Source organism: Siniperca chuatsi, linkage group LG16 (assembly GCF_020085105.1).
Source record: "Siniperca chuatsi isolate FFG_IHB_CAS linkage group LG16, ASM2008510v1, whole genome shotgun sequence".
In the NCBI taxonomy this organism is placed as follows: Eukaryota; Metazoa; Chordata; class Actinopteri; order Centrarchiformes; family Sinipercidae; genus Siniperca; species Siniperca chuatsi.
Window position 1 is genome coordinate 16401928 of NC_058057.1, and position 16070 is coordinate 16417997.

At 42.2% G+C, this 16070-nt stretch overlaps 1 protein-coding gene across 1 annotated transcript in view; it reads right to left on the bottom strand.

The window, feature by feature from the left end:
• stxbp5a (syntaxin binding protein 5a (tomosyn)) overlaps nucleotides 1-14583 on the bottom strand; it is a 95241-nt gene extending 80658 nt beyond the window's left edge. Inside the window, 2 exon segments of the mRNA XM_044169370.1 lie at nucleotides 11798-11895; nucleotides 14025-14583. Coding sequence (XP_044025305.1) covers nucleotides 11798-11895; nucleotides 14025-14162 — 236 coding nt within the window. The 5' untranslated portion in view covers nucleotides 14163-14583.
• Nucleotides 14584-16070: the final 1487 nt, after the last annotated feature.

Sequence of the window (16070 nt, forward strand, 5' to 3'; positions counted from 1 at the left end):
TACGAGCGACTCCTTTCACATACAAGTAGCCATGTGATCCATTATTAATATAAAAATATTGTATAAAAATATTGATTATAGCAGCTTTAAAGAGTAGTTAAACAGTTTTTTAGCTGATAACACATTCATATAAACAATAAATAGAGAATTTGACCAATAGTATAAAATGTCAGAAATGTTCATAAAAACTCAGCTTGGTTTGGAAATTTTACCGATATTGCAAAGATGAATCTTCCCAGTTTGATGACATCATAGTAAAGATTTCTAGGTGGTTTTAGTGTGTTTACGTCCCCAACCAGCAGAGGATGGATTTGACTCTGTGTAGTGTTAGCAAGCCATCTGGTGGTCCAACTGAGCTAGCAGAGCTACAACCCCTGACAACCCCCAATTCCCCAATTTGTTAATTTGTGCATAGAAGGCGGGGACAGGTTGAAAGGCAGTGTTTAGTTATTCTTAAAATGCCATTTCAGAGGTCTTTCCGTCTTGGTGAGAAATATTTTTGTTGGTAGAACATAGCCATGAGCGGAACAAATGACTGTGCCAAATATTATCTTAAGGTAAACATCATAAGCACTTTGTTAGGCTGGTGTGCAAATATAAACACCAGCTAACATTGTGCAACAAGTGTATGTGCTGCAAGGAGGGCAGTCCTTGTCTCTGCTTGAGGGGATTCAGTGCAGTTAAAACACTAACAAGTGAAATATCTAGTTATAGTATGTATTCCATAATATGCCCATAAGCAACATTACCCACATGGCCACACTGGCAGTCTAGGCTTGTTAGCTACAGCTGACAGAGACACTAATATTCTCCAGCTGGAGTTGGTTTAGTTGAGTATGTAGAAATTAGCCTTTAGCAAAGAAGGTAAAAAAGCATGAAATAGAACAGTCAGACTCAAATTGTATAATACTACATCTGGGACTTACACTTTGAAGGAATAAAACTATAGAAAATATGTGTGTCTGCCATAATAGATGGTTCACCTGGATGCGCATTTAGCTGAATATTAAGGCCTTTCTGAGGCTAACTAAACATAAATATAGAACCACGGGCAAGGACACACACCTACTGTATGTATGCAGCTGAAATCACATGCAGCTCGGTCTCTGTCTGCAAGAGCCTTGGCACACATATACACCCACATCTCGGCACACACGCACACACGGTGACAGGCAATTCCTCAAGGTCTGGTACCTTGGGAACCTCTCTGTCTTTCCTCCTCTGTGTGTGTGACTGTGTGTTCAGAGCCCTGTGAGTGTGTATGTGTGTGTGCCTGTGTGTGTGTAGAGGACCTTGCAGACAGAGACAGACCGTCTAGATTTTAGTAAGGTCATAACCAACCATTTACACAGCCCATGGCCATTAGGTGCTCATGGTTTGTCGCCTGTACGCCTTCAAACCAGAACCATCTCTGTCTCAGCAGGTCAGAAAAGGGTTGTTGCAATGGTACAATCTTATCCTGAACTAGTACACTATATCTGACTAATACAATATCAAGTAGCATAAAAATATCACATCAGACAAAACTGAAAACGACCTATCCTGATGAGCAGATAAGAATTGGAGTGCTCCATGGCTCAGTAAGTCAGTGGTGCAGACTGGCAGGCTAAAGAGTGCTTTCATTAATTTGTCATGTCATTACAGTTAGCGCTGAAACAATCACGTCAATTAATCGATTAGTCGTTCACCTAAAAATTAAGCAACAACTACTTTGATAATAAATAAATCATTTAAGTCATTTATCAAACAAAAATGCCAGACATTTGCTGGTTCCAGGTTCTCCAATGTAAGGGATTGGTTGCTTTTCTCTGTTATATATCATTGTAAAATTAAATACCTTTAGGTGCTGGGAAAAAACAACATATTTGAAGACGTCACCCTTGGCTCTGAAAATTTGTTAGGGACATTTTTCACTACTTTCTGACATTTGCTATACTAAACAACTCATAAATCGAGAAAACAATCAATAGATTATTCAATTATGAAAACAGACTTTAGTTGAAGCCCTAATTATAATCTCCTATTTAAACTTCCATATTGAGATACATGTTTATATAATGTCTCCAGCGTGACCGTCAATGTAAACACTGTGAATTTGGATATTTGCAATAGCTGCCTCTGAATTGTTGCATGCATAGGTATTGTAAAGGTTTAACAATATGTTGACTCCAAGGAATTTTACTACTCAAACAGAAATGTTGTTTCAAGATTAAAACAGTAAAACAGTAAGAAGTGGATGGTTCTCTCACCACTTGCCTTACTATGTATCCAGAGGGGGTGGGAGATAGTCATAGTCTTCTCAGAAATTAAATGTAGAGGAGGGAGAATTCAAGCATAGGCCAACAAAGGTGGACTTAAATTATTGGCTCTCACTCTAGAGTATAAAAGATGATTAAATGACCAGCCAATGGGTTCAATAGCTCATGTATCACTTATTATCAGGTTTCACAAAGATCTATGGAGATCAAGCGCCTGCAAACCTTTTTATGCCCTGCCATGTGTGATACACGGTATGCCAGATATCACATCATCATGATAGCAAATCCTAACATTAAGTACCCCTATATGTATAGCGTAGATGATCTTATTAGATATTGGCACACCTCACTGCATAAATATGTGCATTAATAACAAAGAGAGCTCTGTAATGCTTTATCGTATGAATATGAGGATCATATTAATACCACCTATATGTAACGTAAAAGATAAGAGATACATGTTTGCTAATTAATTATACTTAACTGATCATGGTGGTTGTGGTAGGGCATGACGTGCATGTGGTGAACGTTGAAATACACATAAGCTCTTGCAACATTAGCCTCTGTATGTTTGGATAAGGCACTTAGCAGAGAAGGTTACAGAAACAAATGATAAGAAAACATACAAAACATTAAAATGGGGAGGGAGTAGAGCCCCCTGAGACAGTGGAAGATTACCTACAGTAGCAAGACAAAAATAATGAGCTGCAGTGAATCCGCAGGGGGACCAGGAACAGAATTAAATCCCATTAGAAAAATCCAACAATCCTAAAACAACTCAACAATCATATCCCTGGGAATGTGAATCATAGAAAAGAGATATAAAGCAGCATGTGGTTCAACAGGAGATGAAGTAAGAGAAAGAATAAAAGAGGGAGGAATACTTCACAGTTATTTCAGCGGTGTGGCCCCGTGGAGACCTAGAGGTCACATGAAGGGCAGGGAGAAAAGCAAGACGACCAAATCTTTGTGCTTCACAGGATTCTGTAAGCCAGTCCCCTTACAAGCACCATAGGGACTGTACCAACCTGACAGCATAACTTAGACTCAACTCTGCCACACTTCCACACCTCAACAACAATGTCAAGCAAAACCACCAAGTGTCAGCCATTGACACTAATGCTATATTCAAACAAGCACCTGAGAAGGCATTCTTTTATTTTTAGCTTATTTTTAGCTCATCAAATGCAGTTTTCATTCCGTCAAGGAGAAGTCTTTGAGTCTGTCTATGAGAATAAACAGGAACAGTTATTCAGACATTTTCCTAAAAAAAATCTACACAACTTCTCACTTCATATTTCCATTCTTCCTCTATACAGCAGGAAACATAGAAAGCTTCAGTCCTAGACCTGTGGATGAACGCGTGCTTATAGACCAGATGTCTCTACTCAACAATCCCCGAGCTTGCAGTGTGTATACTGAAGGTAACTGAAAGACATCACATTCTCATTCAACCTCAAAAATGCATTTAAATTGTAGCACTTGACAATCTGCCTTATTTATAGACAAAGGGCAACCAGGGTCATTTGTTTTAGTTGTAAAGAAATTGCCGTTAGCATGATTTTAAAAGTATTAGCATTTAATCCTTGGGGAGTTCACATGTCACAATAATGAAACCATCAGACTTACAAATGAACCACAATTTGAAATCAATAGGAGGCCACATGCTAATGTACACATACCATAACTCCTGAATCAGACGCTGTGCACAGCAACACCAAATAAATACAACAGAGTGCACAGGCTCATTTACTTTGGAAACTTGACTCTCGATGATGAGGGACCTCTGTGGTATAGGGACTGGACAGTGGTCATGAGAGAGCATATTGACCAGGACTAATACGAGTGCAAATCAATACAGTAGGTACATGGTCCACCCAAGTGGCGGCAGCAATGCTGAAAAGGCAGTTGTGTAAAGCAACTCCTGTCATTGACACTCAAGGCCGAGGGGTGCAGCAAGTCTGTTTCCATGAATACTACACACAAAATGGTTAGATGGGGCTCAAATCCACAATTATTGTAAAATCCTCACCATCATCAGTACCACTCCTACCTCCAAAGAGTTAAAGGATAATTCCAGTTTATTACAACTTAGATCTTATTTTTGCAGCTCTGGCCATTATCTTTCTTTTGTATTTGTTAGGACAACATAATACTCACTGGAGATATTGCTAAAATTTGGGATCAAGGCAACATTGTTACAATGAAGCCAGACTGAGCCGTAAACAAGCGGTCAGATGATCAGACAGGTTATAACCATGCCAACAGTTTCATCAGATTGCTTAAACACCTTTATTTAGAGCTAAAACTGACAGAGTGCACCTGAAATGCCGTTAATCTCTCATTGCACAGGAAAAAAGTGTGCAAGCTCAACTGTGGTAAGTAGTAGCCTGATTCCAGACCTCTAAATTGCTACCCACATCTCCAATTTTTTCAGCAACTCATAAAAGTCTAGTGTTGTGCCCACTGATGGCCATTTCCACCAGGTGGAGAAACAGTTGACCAATCAGAGCTACATCCATGAAAAATAGCGATGGAAAAATGGCCACAGAAATGGCGACAAGCATGGATGAGATTGACACAGTTGTACAGATTGTTGTAAGTCAATTTACAGAAATAACAACTCTAAAAATTCTTTGATATTTCTGAAAACGTGAACTGATCCTACCAACCACGCAACCACTGCTTCCGTGTCGCCTAAAAAAGACGTCAGCCAGTCACTTACTAGTGATTGGTTAGTACAAAACAAAACAAACAATGTCAGGCTAAATGAATAAAGTGAAATGAAATGACAATTCAGCCTGATCATCAGGCTATGTAAGTACGGTAGGTCAAAGGTAAACCAGGAAGTCCGTCTGGAAACTCTGATGGCTGTTTTACAACTGTTTCGCCTTTGTTGTCACTTCTAAATAAGTTTGGCTAACCTAGGGGTTTGTTCAAAATCTTGAGCCAGGTCTGAGATGCATGTTTCCTCAATTCCACTGCCAAGTTAAATACTGTTATGCAAAGTCTCACGGTTCTCAACAACTTCTATCTGAAATGACACAAATGTAAAACGATGCTTACAGAGCTGCAGCAACCATCATCGGGTTTGATGTCAAGTTTGAAAGTAATTTTTGCTGTTTCACAATTGCTTTCAATTATTGCTATCTAATTAGCGCTTCAAAACATTATGACAAGCAATCCCAGGGCAGCAAACACTATATAATTTGCCTGGTCAAAATATTGTAGCTTTACTTGTCCACAAGCAGCCAGAATAGAGCCAACCATCAACCAGTGCAGTAGGAACGCCCTCTGAGTATATGTGTACAAATCTGAACCAATTTATTCTCTCCAGCCCACATGACACTGTGTATTTACGATGAGCCACTCAAGCGTTGTTACCGTCTGTTGTGAATAATTAGTGCAGAAGTTGGTGACCTCTCCGGCATTGCTGCTCTGTATCTCACACACACACGCGCGCATGTCCACACACATACACACATGCACTAATGTACAGCTTGCTCTCTATTATTTTGGTATGCAGACAGTGCCTTTTTAACATTAATTGTTTCCCCCTGTATCAAAGTTAAATAAATGTTAAATGCATCTTTGGTTAAATGATTATCCTAATTTACAACAAACCCTGATGACAGAGCCAAAAACCACACAGTTCAAAGACAAAACGTCTTTAGTATTCATCCCCAACAGCAGCCCTTGCTGTTAACCTTTCTCCAGGTTATCAAGATTTCTTGTCCTCCAATAACTTTGCTTTCTAGTGAACAAAAATATCAAATGGCTTCCTGAATTGTGATGACTCACTGGAGGAAGAAAGGCTGTACGTGTCTGTGCATGAATGGTTTTTTTGAGGGGTTTTTTTTTGTATGTGCACGTTTCCATTAGTGAACTGGTAAAACATAACTAACCTTGAAGGTCATATGTCTCACTTGAAAACGAAAACACACACACATGGAGGACTAACATTTCTTGCAAGACGGGAGCTGGCAGTGATAAGGGACAGGGAGCAAGAGGAGTAAAAGCTGGAGTTAAATGTACACTAAATTATTGAAGAGAAGCAACATGGCAGCACAACTTTAATCATCCTAAACCCAGATTCCATTTGGGGCTTGTCAAGGCTAAAGGACTTAAGCAGGACACACTGTCAGGATATTGGACAGAGAGAAGCAGCAACTACATTGTTGTGGTTCTGACGCAGCAAAATTAATTTTCTATTTTCTAAGAACATATAGAACAGAGGAAGCTAAGTGCCTCTGGAGAGCATGAAAGATGAAACCCAATACACAAGGGGTCTTTGATTAAGAGTACTTCACTACAGTGAACAGGTACACATGCACAAACATACCAGTAATGGTGTAAAGTCGAAACTGACATGAAAGTGACATGTCTGCAACTCTCTACTTTTAACCATTTTTTAAAATACCATCTGGCAGACACAAGCTGACTCCTCCAACCCTACCAGCAGCTCTTTAAACACACACACACCATTAAACTCTCTCATTAGATCCAATGAGATGACTTAATTTCAAGCTATTCTCTCTTTTTTCTCTTCCCCAATCCTTGTCCCACTTGTGTGAAAAGTGAAATGAGGTCAGCTGGGATGAGATACTAATCCCTCTCGATTTTGTGTGATACCTCTCTTCTATCCCAGCCGTTCAACCCCCATATGCTTCTGCTAGCTAACCCGCTAACCACTAACACTAATGAATTTTCCTAGATATCAACACAGGAGCACCGATGCAGCATTGCTAGTTTATATATATATATATATGGTAAATTTAGACAGATGCACGTGTTGATAACGTGCATGCTTAAGTCACACACACATAAAACATACTGTATAACACAGTGGCGATAGCAGCCGCTTAACTCCTTTGATGAGACTGTTGCTCTCTCAGTCAGCCTCGTCTTTTCTGCGCCAAGCTCCGGCACATTGCATAACTGAACACAGACACAAACACAACCCCAGGCCTGGTTTGCACTATGGAGAGCCATCTAGAAGAGTCAGCTTGCAACTTGCAACCCCAGTGAGGAAGTAAGGAGAGAGAAAAAAAGGGGGAAAAGAATAGAAATCCAGCAAAACAGATAGAAGAATAAATGAATAAACAAATGATCTGTGACCTGAAAAGAAGCTCCCACAGTCTTTAAGCAATAGACTGGAAAGAGAGCGCAACGCATGCACTTTTTCACCATTTACTATCCCTCTCTCTCTTTGAAGATACTGAAGACATGCAAAAAGAAGAAGCCAATGAGTCACCGTAATCATTCATTACAATCAAAATCCATTACCATCATCACAGACAAATAAATTATGTACAGTCAGTGTGCTGTTAGAGGCATCTGTGAACTACTCTGTGAAACAAGACCTTATAGCACATTAGAATCCTATAGGAATTTCTCACATACATTGAAATTCCCATCAAAGTTTGCTCACAAAGAGAAATTTGCATGCACACGTGACACTCTCTAGAGATTGTAAGCTACAGTTGAACACTTTCATTTGTATGTACTATGCCAATGAAATTCCAACATCTAATTTCTATTTCATTTCCCATTCAGTAGTCCAGTCAGAGGACTCATGGCTCAGTAAGGTTCTCCTGTGACTGCAGACGAAGCTTTCAGGGTAGCACAGTTACTGAGTGAATCAGAAGGAAGATTAATGACGAAGATATGTCATAGTCAATCTGTGCTACGACCAAAAGCTGCACAGGGCTACTGCCAGTCAGTGCATGTGGGTGTGTGTGTGTACAAAGTTGCCTCTGCAAACATGTGTGCACTGCTGTTCCCCTGCATGTTCAAACGTTTGCCCTTCTGTGTACGTCGGTACACATACAGTATTTGCGTGTGCACTAACACTAACATTGTATAAGTCATCTACCATCATATGCTTGTGTGTGTGCGTATGTGTGAAAGCACAAATGTGTGTGTTACCTCCTGCCACCTCCGAATGTCTATCCTGAAATAATAACTCTGTGTGTGTGTGTGTGTGTGTGTGTGTGTGTGTGTGTGTGTGTGTGTGTGTGTGTGTGTGTGTGTGTGTGCGTCCCCATTTGTATGTGTGAGTTCTATGATGTCCTGCGCCTGCCGATGAGATAATCTGGCAGAGCATGGAGTGACAATTTGATCTATTGCTGGCTCATAGGGAGTCTCTGAGTTATAGTGCTGCCATCTCCCCTGGCCACCACCAGTAAAGAGCCGTCTCTCTGCAGAGGTGAGCCGCCTTATTGTTACACGCGCAGCTGCAGACCACCCAGCAAATAGACACGCACACAAAAATACATACACACACAGATGACTCTAGTTTGATGGCGGTAAGCTGCTAAAATCATCCAATAAGGCCCCAGCACCATGTTTTCATTACATAGTGCTCTGGAAAAAAATGCTAATTTCCAACAATATTAGGCCTGCATTTAACACACAAACTGAAACAGCAGAGTATAAATTTTTGGTGACTTTCTATTAAAAAAACAACTCTTGTTTACACCCTAGATGGATTCTGTCCAAATACTGGATACTGGTTATTAAAAGTACAGGATACAAGTTCTGGGTATTGTTTGAAATCTTTCAATACCGTTGCCATAAGATACTCACTGTAGTTTGAGGAATAAATATGTTTAAATATGTTTTTATGTACCATTATGCCAGACTACCCAATGCATTAGTATTTACTATTGTTTTAACACAAGCAACCATACAAGAATTTGCCTGAATAACATACAGTCCAAAAATAAAGTTTCCTGATTTAGAACAGGACATTTAGAACAGATTTAGAACAGATTTAGAACAGGACATATCAAAGAATAAGTGACCAAGAGATTTTCTCGGTTTTTGACACTCAGTTCTATGGATGCATTTTGTTCACAGTTCCACCATTAAACTAATGGCCAAAGAGTCTTGTGCTGGGTTTGAGCCATATTAGATGAAGTGGCATCAGTGCAACAGGACATACAGAATAAGGAAGAAGGGTTCCTTCCACTTTTTGCAGCCCTACCTTGTATCACAAACACTTTGTCTCAACACTCAAAACCAAAAGAGCTTTTTTCATTCAGCCTTTTAGAACACACAGCATTTCTACTTGTATTTTAAACTTCAGTGCTAATCCGATGTATAGCTAATGTGTGTAGACAGCTTGAACAGCGAAACCTGCTTTTGGAATTCTCACGACTTCTTTTCAGAGCTGGGATATTGTACAGAAAACAACGGACAACAGTGTGTGTGTGTGTGTGTGTGTGTGTGTGTGTGTGTGTGTGTGTGTGTGTGTGTGTGTGCGTGTGCACCTGGGCATATCTGTCTCAGTGCATTACCACACACAGATCAATAAGGATTCTATTCTTGGCCATTAGATCTTGAAGCAGGGGATAGCCTGCCTTTCTCACTCTTTCCTATCTATTCCCTCTCTGTGCTTTCCCTCATCTATCGGCCTGTCCGCTCCGCTGGTTCTCCCACCAACCTCTTTCTCTATTCCCCTCTTTCCCTCCTCCAGACAACACCAAAGGGACATTGTCATCTTCCCAGCTGGACAGTGGAAGCAGCAGCAGAGTCAGTGGCAAGCATCAAACACGGGACAGTTTTGGGGGGATCACAGAAGTGATTGGCTTTATGGCTAGAGGGATCAGACGTCTCCTCAGAGGATTCACGCACGCACATGTACATGCACATATTCACTCGCATGCATGTACACATCCACACACACCTCCTGTTCCTGCTGTAATTCTCAGTCCTCTGCCACGCTGCCAGGCTGAGGCCCTTGATCTGCCACTTCCTGTAATCCTCCATGGGAGAGAGGTGCAGCCAAATGTCCTGGCAGGCCAGCCACACACACACACACACAAACATGCACAGACACCGATAGCTGCAAGTTGCCACTAACTGCAAAAATAATGACCTCCAGGAAATAGATGTGTATCAGCGCAGGAGTCGCAGGATGTCACAAAACACGCAACCTGTTAAAACTTAAGCTAAAATACAGCATATAAAAACCCCCAAGCTGCAGCACGGCAATGCAAAAAATATGAATCATGAAATCTCCATTATGCCCCCCTTCATCTGTGCCACGCTGGTATCGTTGTCATCAGATAAAGAGACAGGGCTGACTAAACAGCAAATGACATGGGAAGAGAACCAGCACCAAAGAATAGATGGATGACTCTCAAGTCACCTTCCCTTCCCCTGACTCAGATAAGACTCTATCTGATCCACATCACTCAAACGCAAGAGAGATTCCTCTGTTCATTCAATTTCAAAGTGACCAGTTTCAGCCAGTAGGAACCATCTGACAAGATCATCCAAACTCGGGATAGTCTGAGGGAGAATGCATTTTCATTTCTAAGCTGATTGGTTATATGCTTATTTTACAGCATGAGTACAGCTTTTTCTCATACTGAGTTTACCCACTCTGGAGCTCACAGGAGTAATGTACCAGCCAGCAAGACATAAGCCCCATTAAGCTTATTCTCCAGTTCCTGCATCAGCCCTGACATAGTACTTCCACCAGAGGAGGGATTTCATCTCCTATCTTCTAATACATGTGTACCACTGACAGAATCTGCTCTGCTTTGGATGAAGAAATTCATGGTTTCCGTTGAATCTGTAAATTTTTAGGAAAATTTAGTCATCTCCACAAAAAGTGGTACATCATTATCTCTTCTGTCTCCCTCACTCTGCTTTTAAGAAGAACAGAGAACATACTAAAAGGTAAATGGACTCATTAGGGTTAACATGGCTCTATGCTCATCCTCCTCTGCCTGAGAGTGTCTATGTTTTTATTCTTACCTTTCCAGCACAGGTGAACGAGACTGAGTCACAGCCATAGCTGCCAGCAGGTGGGAATGAGGCGGACTCTTCATCACACCGTAATGAGCTGGCAAAGGTTGTCGGACAGGCAGGAGAACACATGGAGGACCTGTAAAAGCAGCCTGACACAGGCGAGCTTGCGGGCGTTCTCTGAAGCTATACGGCTCCCCACGGTGCCATTTCATCACAAGCTGTTGTCCCTGTTTGTGTAAACGTCCTCATATTGCAAGGAAGCCAACGTGAGCTACCTCATTCCTCCAGCTGAATTGCAGCACATACTTAAATATGTGGTTAATGATGACATTTCTTGTGATTTAAAATGTGCGAGCAAGAGTGCAACAGTGTGGCAATGTCAGTAAAAGTGGCTAAAATGCGGGATTCAAGGGATGCTGAGTTAAGCTTGTTCTTGGTCTACGGTTTAAGCATGGTCTTACCATGTGAAAACATCTGAAACTTGGACTTTAAAAGGTAAAGACAAATCAAAGATTTTATTTTTGATGCTGAAGCTCACAAGCACATACATAGCTCAAGGTGACTGGCAACCCACAAATGCTACCAAAAACTCTTCAGCATACTCTACAAATACCCCGAAACCCCACCAGTGTATCTCAGCATCCATCAGCATCTGACTATGGCAGCTCAGACATCTGTTCACTTACCTGCTGCTGCCTCCCAGGGATGTGGGGACCCAAAGGAGCTGCGACAGGCCACAGTAACCTAAAACAGCTCAATGGCAACTGAAAGGATACAATCTGAGAGCCCCACTCTGGGTGCCGATGGCCAGTATCTTCTGCACAGGGTCAAAAGCCATGGACGACGGCTGATAGGGAAATCCATGACGGACAGTCTGAGAGATGTGCAGAAAACAGAGAATGTGTTAGAGACTATATCAATTTGCATTTCACAGCAGGGGTGTTGTTTTGTCAAAGGATGTCACACACATGATTTCGGTAAACAAATGGCACAGATGGATGTGGAAAGTGTTATGAAACAGAAATGTAAAGCCTGAAATTGCACAGACAAGAGAAAATGAAAGGAACAAATACTCTTTCTATGCATGGTTACCCTGCTCTTCGTTGATATTTGGCTTCGCTATTTAGGATCCTTTTATAATCATGGGCCTATTTTGAGATTTCTTCTCTCTCATTTCTCTCTTTTTATCTCTTTTTCCTTCTCTCACCGCCTCCCACATGAAGTCGTGATTACACTGAAGTCTGGAAATAAACAAAATAAGGAGCATTTGGTTATGATTTGTTGCAGCGCTGTCTATTGGAGTGCATTGCATTGTCAGGTGTTTCTGTTTTTTTGTCCACCCTCTGTATATTCCTGTGTGTGTGACTGTAGCTTTATGGCATCAGTCAGCCGGTGGTGGGCTGTTGGATTTGTTTGCTTAGCGGCAGAAGGCTAAAGCACGTTACATAAGAAGCACTGAGTGCAGCAGAGACACCTGCCTTCCTCGCAGAGAAACATTACAGAGAGTTTCTGTGCAGACAGACAGTGAAGGTGCAGGACGGAGGATGGAGTCTTGTTCAAAGAAACTTCAGTCAGATGCCTGGCTGCTGATAGACATATTTAGGCTGTAGTGTAAATCAAACCTGCAATCTCTGAGCTGGTCTTTCTAGCCACTAAACCACAATATCCCCTAAACCCAGCTGTGTTGACTTGACTTGACTTATGTTATCTAGTTTTCTAGTTATTACTTCAGGCACTCTTTCTACTTCGGATGACTGTTAAGATGATTGTAGTTTTAAAGAGTTAATCTGACCCATCCTCAGACTTCTGCACCTTATGTTGGTGTTTGGTTGGTTGCTGGTGTCTCTAAAACAGCTGAGAACATCATATGACTGTTCTATGATGTTGGAAATGGACTATGGTAGCTACCAGACCTAAAGGTTGTGTTTTCAGCACCATGTCCCATAAGAAAAACAACTGCACAAGCCTACATTTCAGAAAGCTATTAAAACCTACAAATACCTGATAGACATATTAGTAATTTTACAGGTTGAAAACCTTAAAAAGAATCCACAAACAAGTCTGTTACAATTGTGTGGGTTAAATATGTGGGGAAACCAATAGCAAGCACACAATGGTATCTATAAAAAAGGCCACACCAAACCATTAGGGCACACAAGTTGGGGAAATCCATTGTTGTGGCCAATTCAGACAGAGGAGGGCAAACCAAATTCTTTTTTTCAAACGGGCCCCCACTCACTTCAGGCACCATCAGTCCCCAATGGATCAATGATCAGGGGTAAAGTAGTGTGTGTGTGTGTGTGTGTGTGTGTGTGTGTGTGTGTGTGTGTGTGTGTGTGTGAGGGAGACAGAGCAAGAGAGAGATGGGAGTGTGAGAGGTATGTCTATGAGAGGGAGGAAGGGGATGGAGAGACACTGAGAGGAAAAGACAACATGAAAGGGGAAGACACACTCACATACGCACACATTAACCAGAAACCACCGTTTTGTTAATCCAGACCCTGCAGATTATGCAAGAGGGGATCAGTTTGGCCCAACCCTTCCATATGACAGTTTATGCCAAGCACACATACAGCAAAAAATGGTATTTTCAGAGGATAGCTTTGAGAAATTTCTTGGCAAAATTACAGTACAAATACATGCAACCGTATGAATTTACTAATATGCATTGTCCTGTCGTCAGTGCGCACTCGCCATAGAGTATGCGCATTGTAGTTAGGTATGTCATAGGCTACTTACCATGCCTTGGACAAGCACAGAGCGCTTTAATGATTCTCTTTCTAAAAGGGATTGTTTAAAAAAAAAAAAACAACCTTAAGCCAGCAGGTGCGCGTTACAGTACAGAGCAAAATGCTTTGCCCATTAATTAATTTTTTGTGTGGAGCTCACTCGCACCTGCTGTGTCCTGGGATGCGCGCAGTGCAAACTGTTAGTAATTTAAAAAATTAAGGACTACATTCAAGAAAATGAATACAGCGGTATAATAAAATCAGGCTCGCCCACCTTGCAGAGCTGGAAATGGTCGGACTGGATAGTCTCTTGGATCAGATGGTTCTCCTGTGGCCCCACTTGGACAGACGGGGTGGAGGAGGACACCTCTTTCAATCCGTCCAGCACCTTCCTGATGTTGAACTTCTTCATTTTCAGACTGCAGAGCACAGAATTGAGATCACCCGCAAAAGATAAAGGGGATAGCCACTTTCTCTCTCTCTCTCACACACACACACACACACACACACACACACACACAAGCTCTCTGTCTCTCTTCTGATTTCCTCTGTAAATCTCACATTTTAGTGCTTGTTTTTTAGCGCAGTCTCCATGCTGGAAGGCTCTGGCGCGTAACGCACAGGTCACTTCTTGATGTGTAAATTTGGAGACCGGCTGCTGGGATGTTGGTGCGTCGGTGTAATTCGTCCGTGAGTCCGTGCTGTGCCCCACTGCGTCTCTGTGGCTCCGCTCTTCTTCTCGGCTTCCCTCCCCTCCCCTCTCGGCTGTGTGCGCCGCTCAGCCAAGGCGGAAACGCAGCGCAGTGGTGGTGCTGCTGCTGACGCTCTTGCGCATGTCTGACAGAGCAGAGGCTTCAACACAAATCCCGCCACCGTGCCAGCCCCCTCTCCCTCTCCTCCTTTCATCTGCCCCCAGCGAGAACGCACCCCTCCCTCCCCTCGCTCTCTCGCTCACGCACACATAGTAGGTTTTGCTCCACTGCACCTGGTGATGCTGGTGATGTCGGGATGCTGCAGCATTATGAGTGTCTGTGGAGACAGACAAGCAGACAGACGGGGGCTCAGTCCAATTCTTTCCACTACACCGTCGGCCTCTCCCCTCCGCCTCTGTTTGTGTGCTGGCGTGAAAGGTTCGCCATATTAAAAACCATGCCAATCCATACTGGATAGTGGAAGTAGACTATAAAACCTTGCTGTGCAGGACTGGGGAATTGAAGAAACATTGCATAAATGTGCCACATTTTCCTTACACTATATATTTCATGGTGGGTTTAGACAAAAAATCTAAGAAAATGTGGTGACATTAAAATAAAAAGGGGAAATAAACTGACTTATATGTCCAGGCATCAATATAAAAAGAGAACATATCATGTAGGCCTAACATAGCATACTGATTTGGTTTTGTTTAGGGATGCTATGCATTTGCAGGGAAACAGCTGAGCAAGCAATGCATCTGTCAGTATCCATGGTGATGGCTGTTTCCTGCTTATGGCAGAGTCCCACAGTTTACCTATTATTTATACCCTCCCTCTTAATATGGAGAACCCTCCACAGCTGCAAGTGTGACTTCATACGGGAGTAACACTTCATAGTGAAAAGCTACTGAAGAGGCATGGGTTTGGGAAAGGCCCTGTGTCTGCCAAGCAGGTGACATTGTATGTTCCCCCTGACAGGACCTTAACACGTCTTTGTTTGAAACCCTGATTTGGGCGCCAACCCACAATGTGCTCAAGACAATCTTTCTTTAGATTGTGTTCATCCAACATTCAAGACAGGTGGTTCTGCAGAAATGGTCAACAGTTACTGACTTGGTATGTCCTTTTAACAGGGTGTTACAGTGGGTTCAGGAAGATGACTGGGCCCCATGAGGCTCCTGCCTATGCTGCAATCATGTGGAATGGTAGGGATAACTCTTAGGCTATGTTTTGCATGTGTTAGTCATCTGACCCGTCAAGATGATAATTCTGCTATTTTTTCTTTTGCTTTGCAACTAGTATATAAATCCTTTAAATTAAAAACCGATTATTCAGTTGACTTGAGACCTCCAAGTCTCTTCTCTACAAGCACTTTCATATTATTTGCCATCTTGTGGGTATATCTGTGGTCGGCACAATGGTGCAGTGGTTGGCACTGTTGAGAAGGTTCTGGGTTCGAACCTCTAAAGACATGCCAGTGAGGTTGATTGGCGACTCTAAGTTACCCGCAGGAGTGAATGTGAGCGTGAATGGTGTCAGTGTCTGTCTCTATGTGATAGCTCTGTGATTGACTGGCGATCTGTCCAGGGTGTACCCTGCCTTCCACCCATTGTCAGCTGGGATCG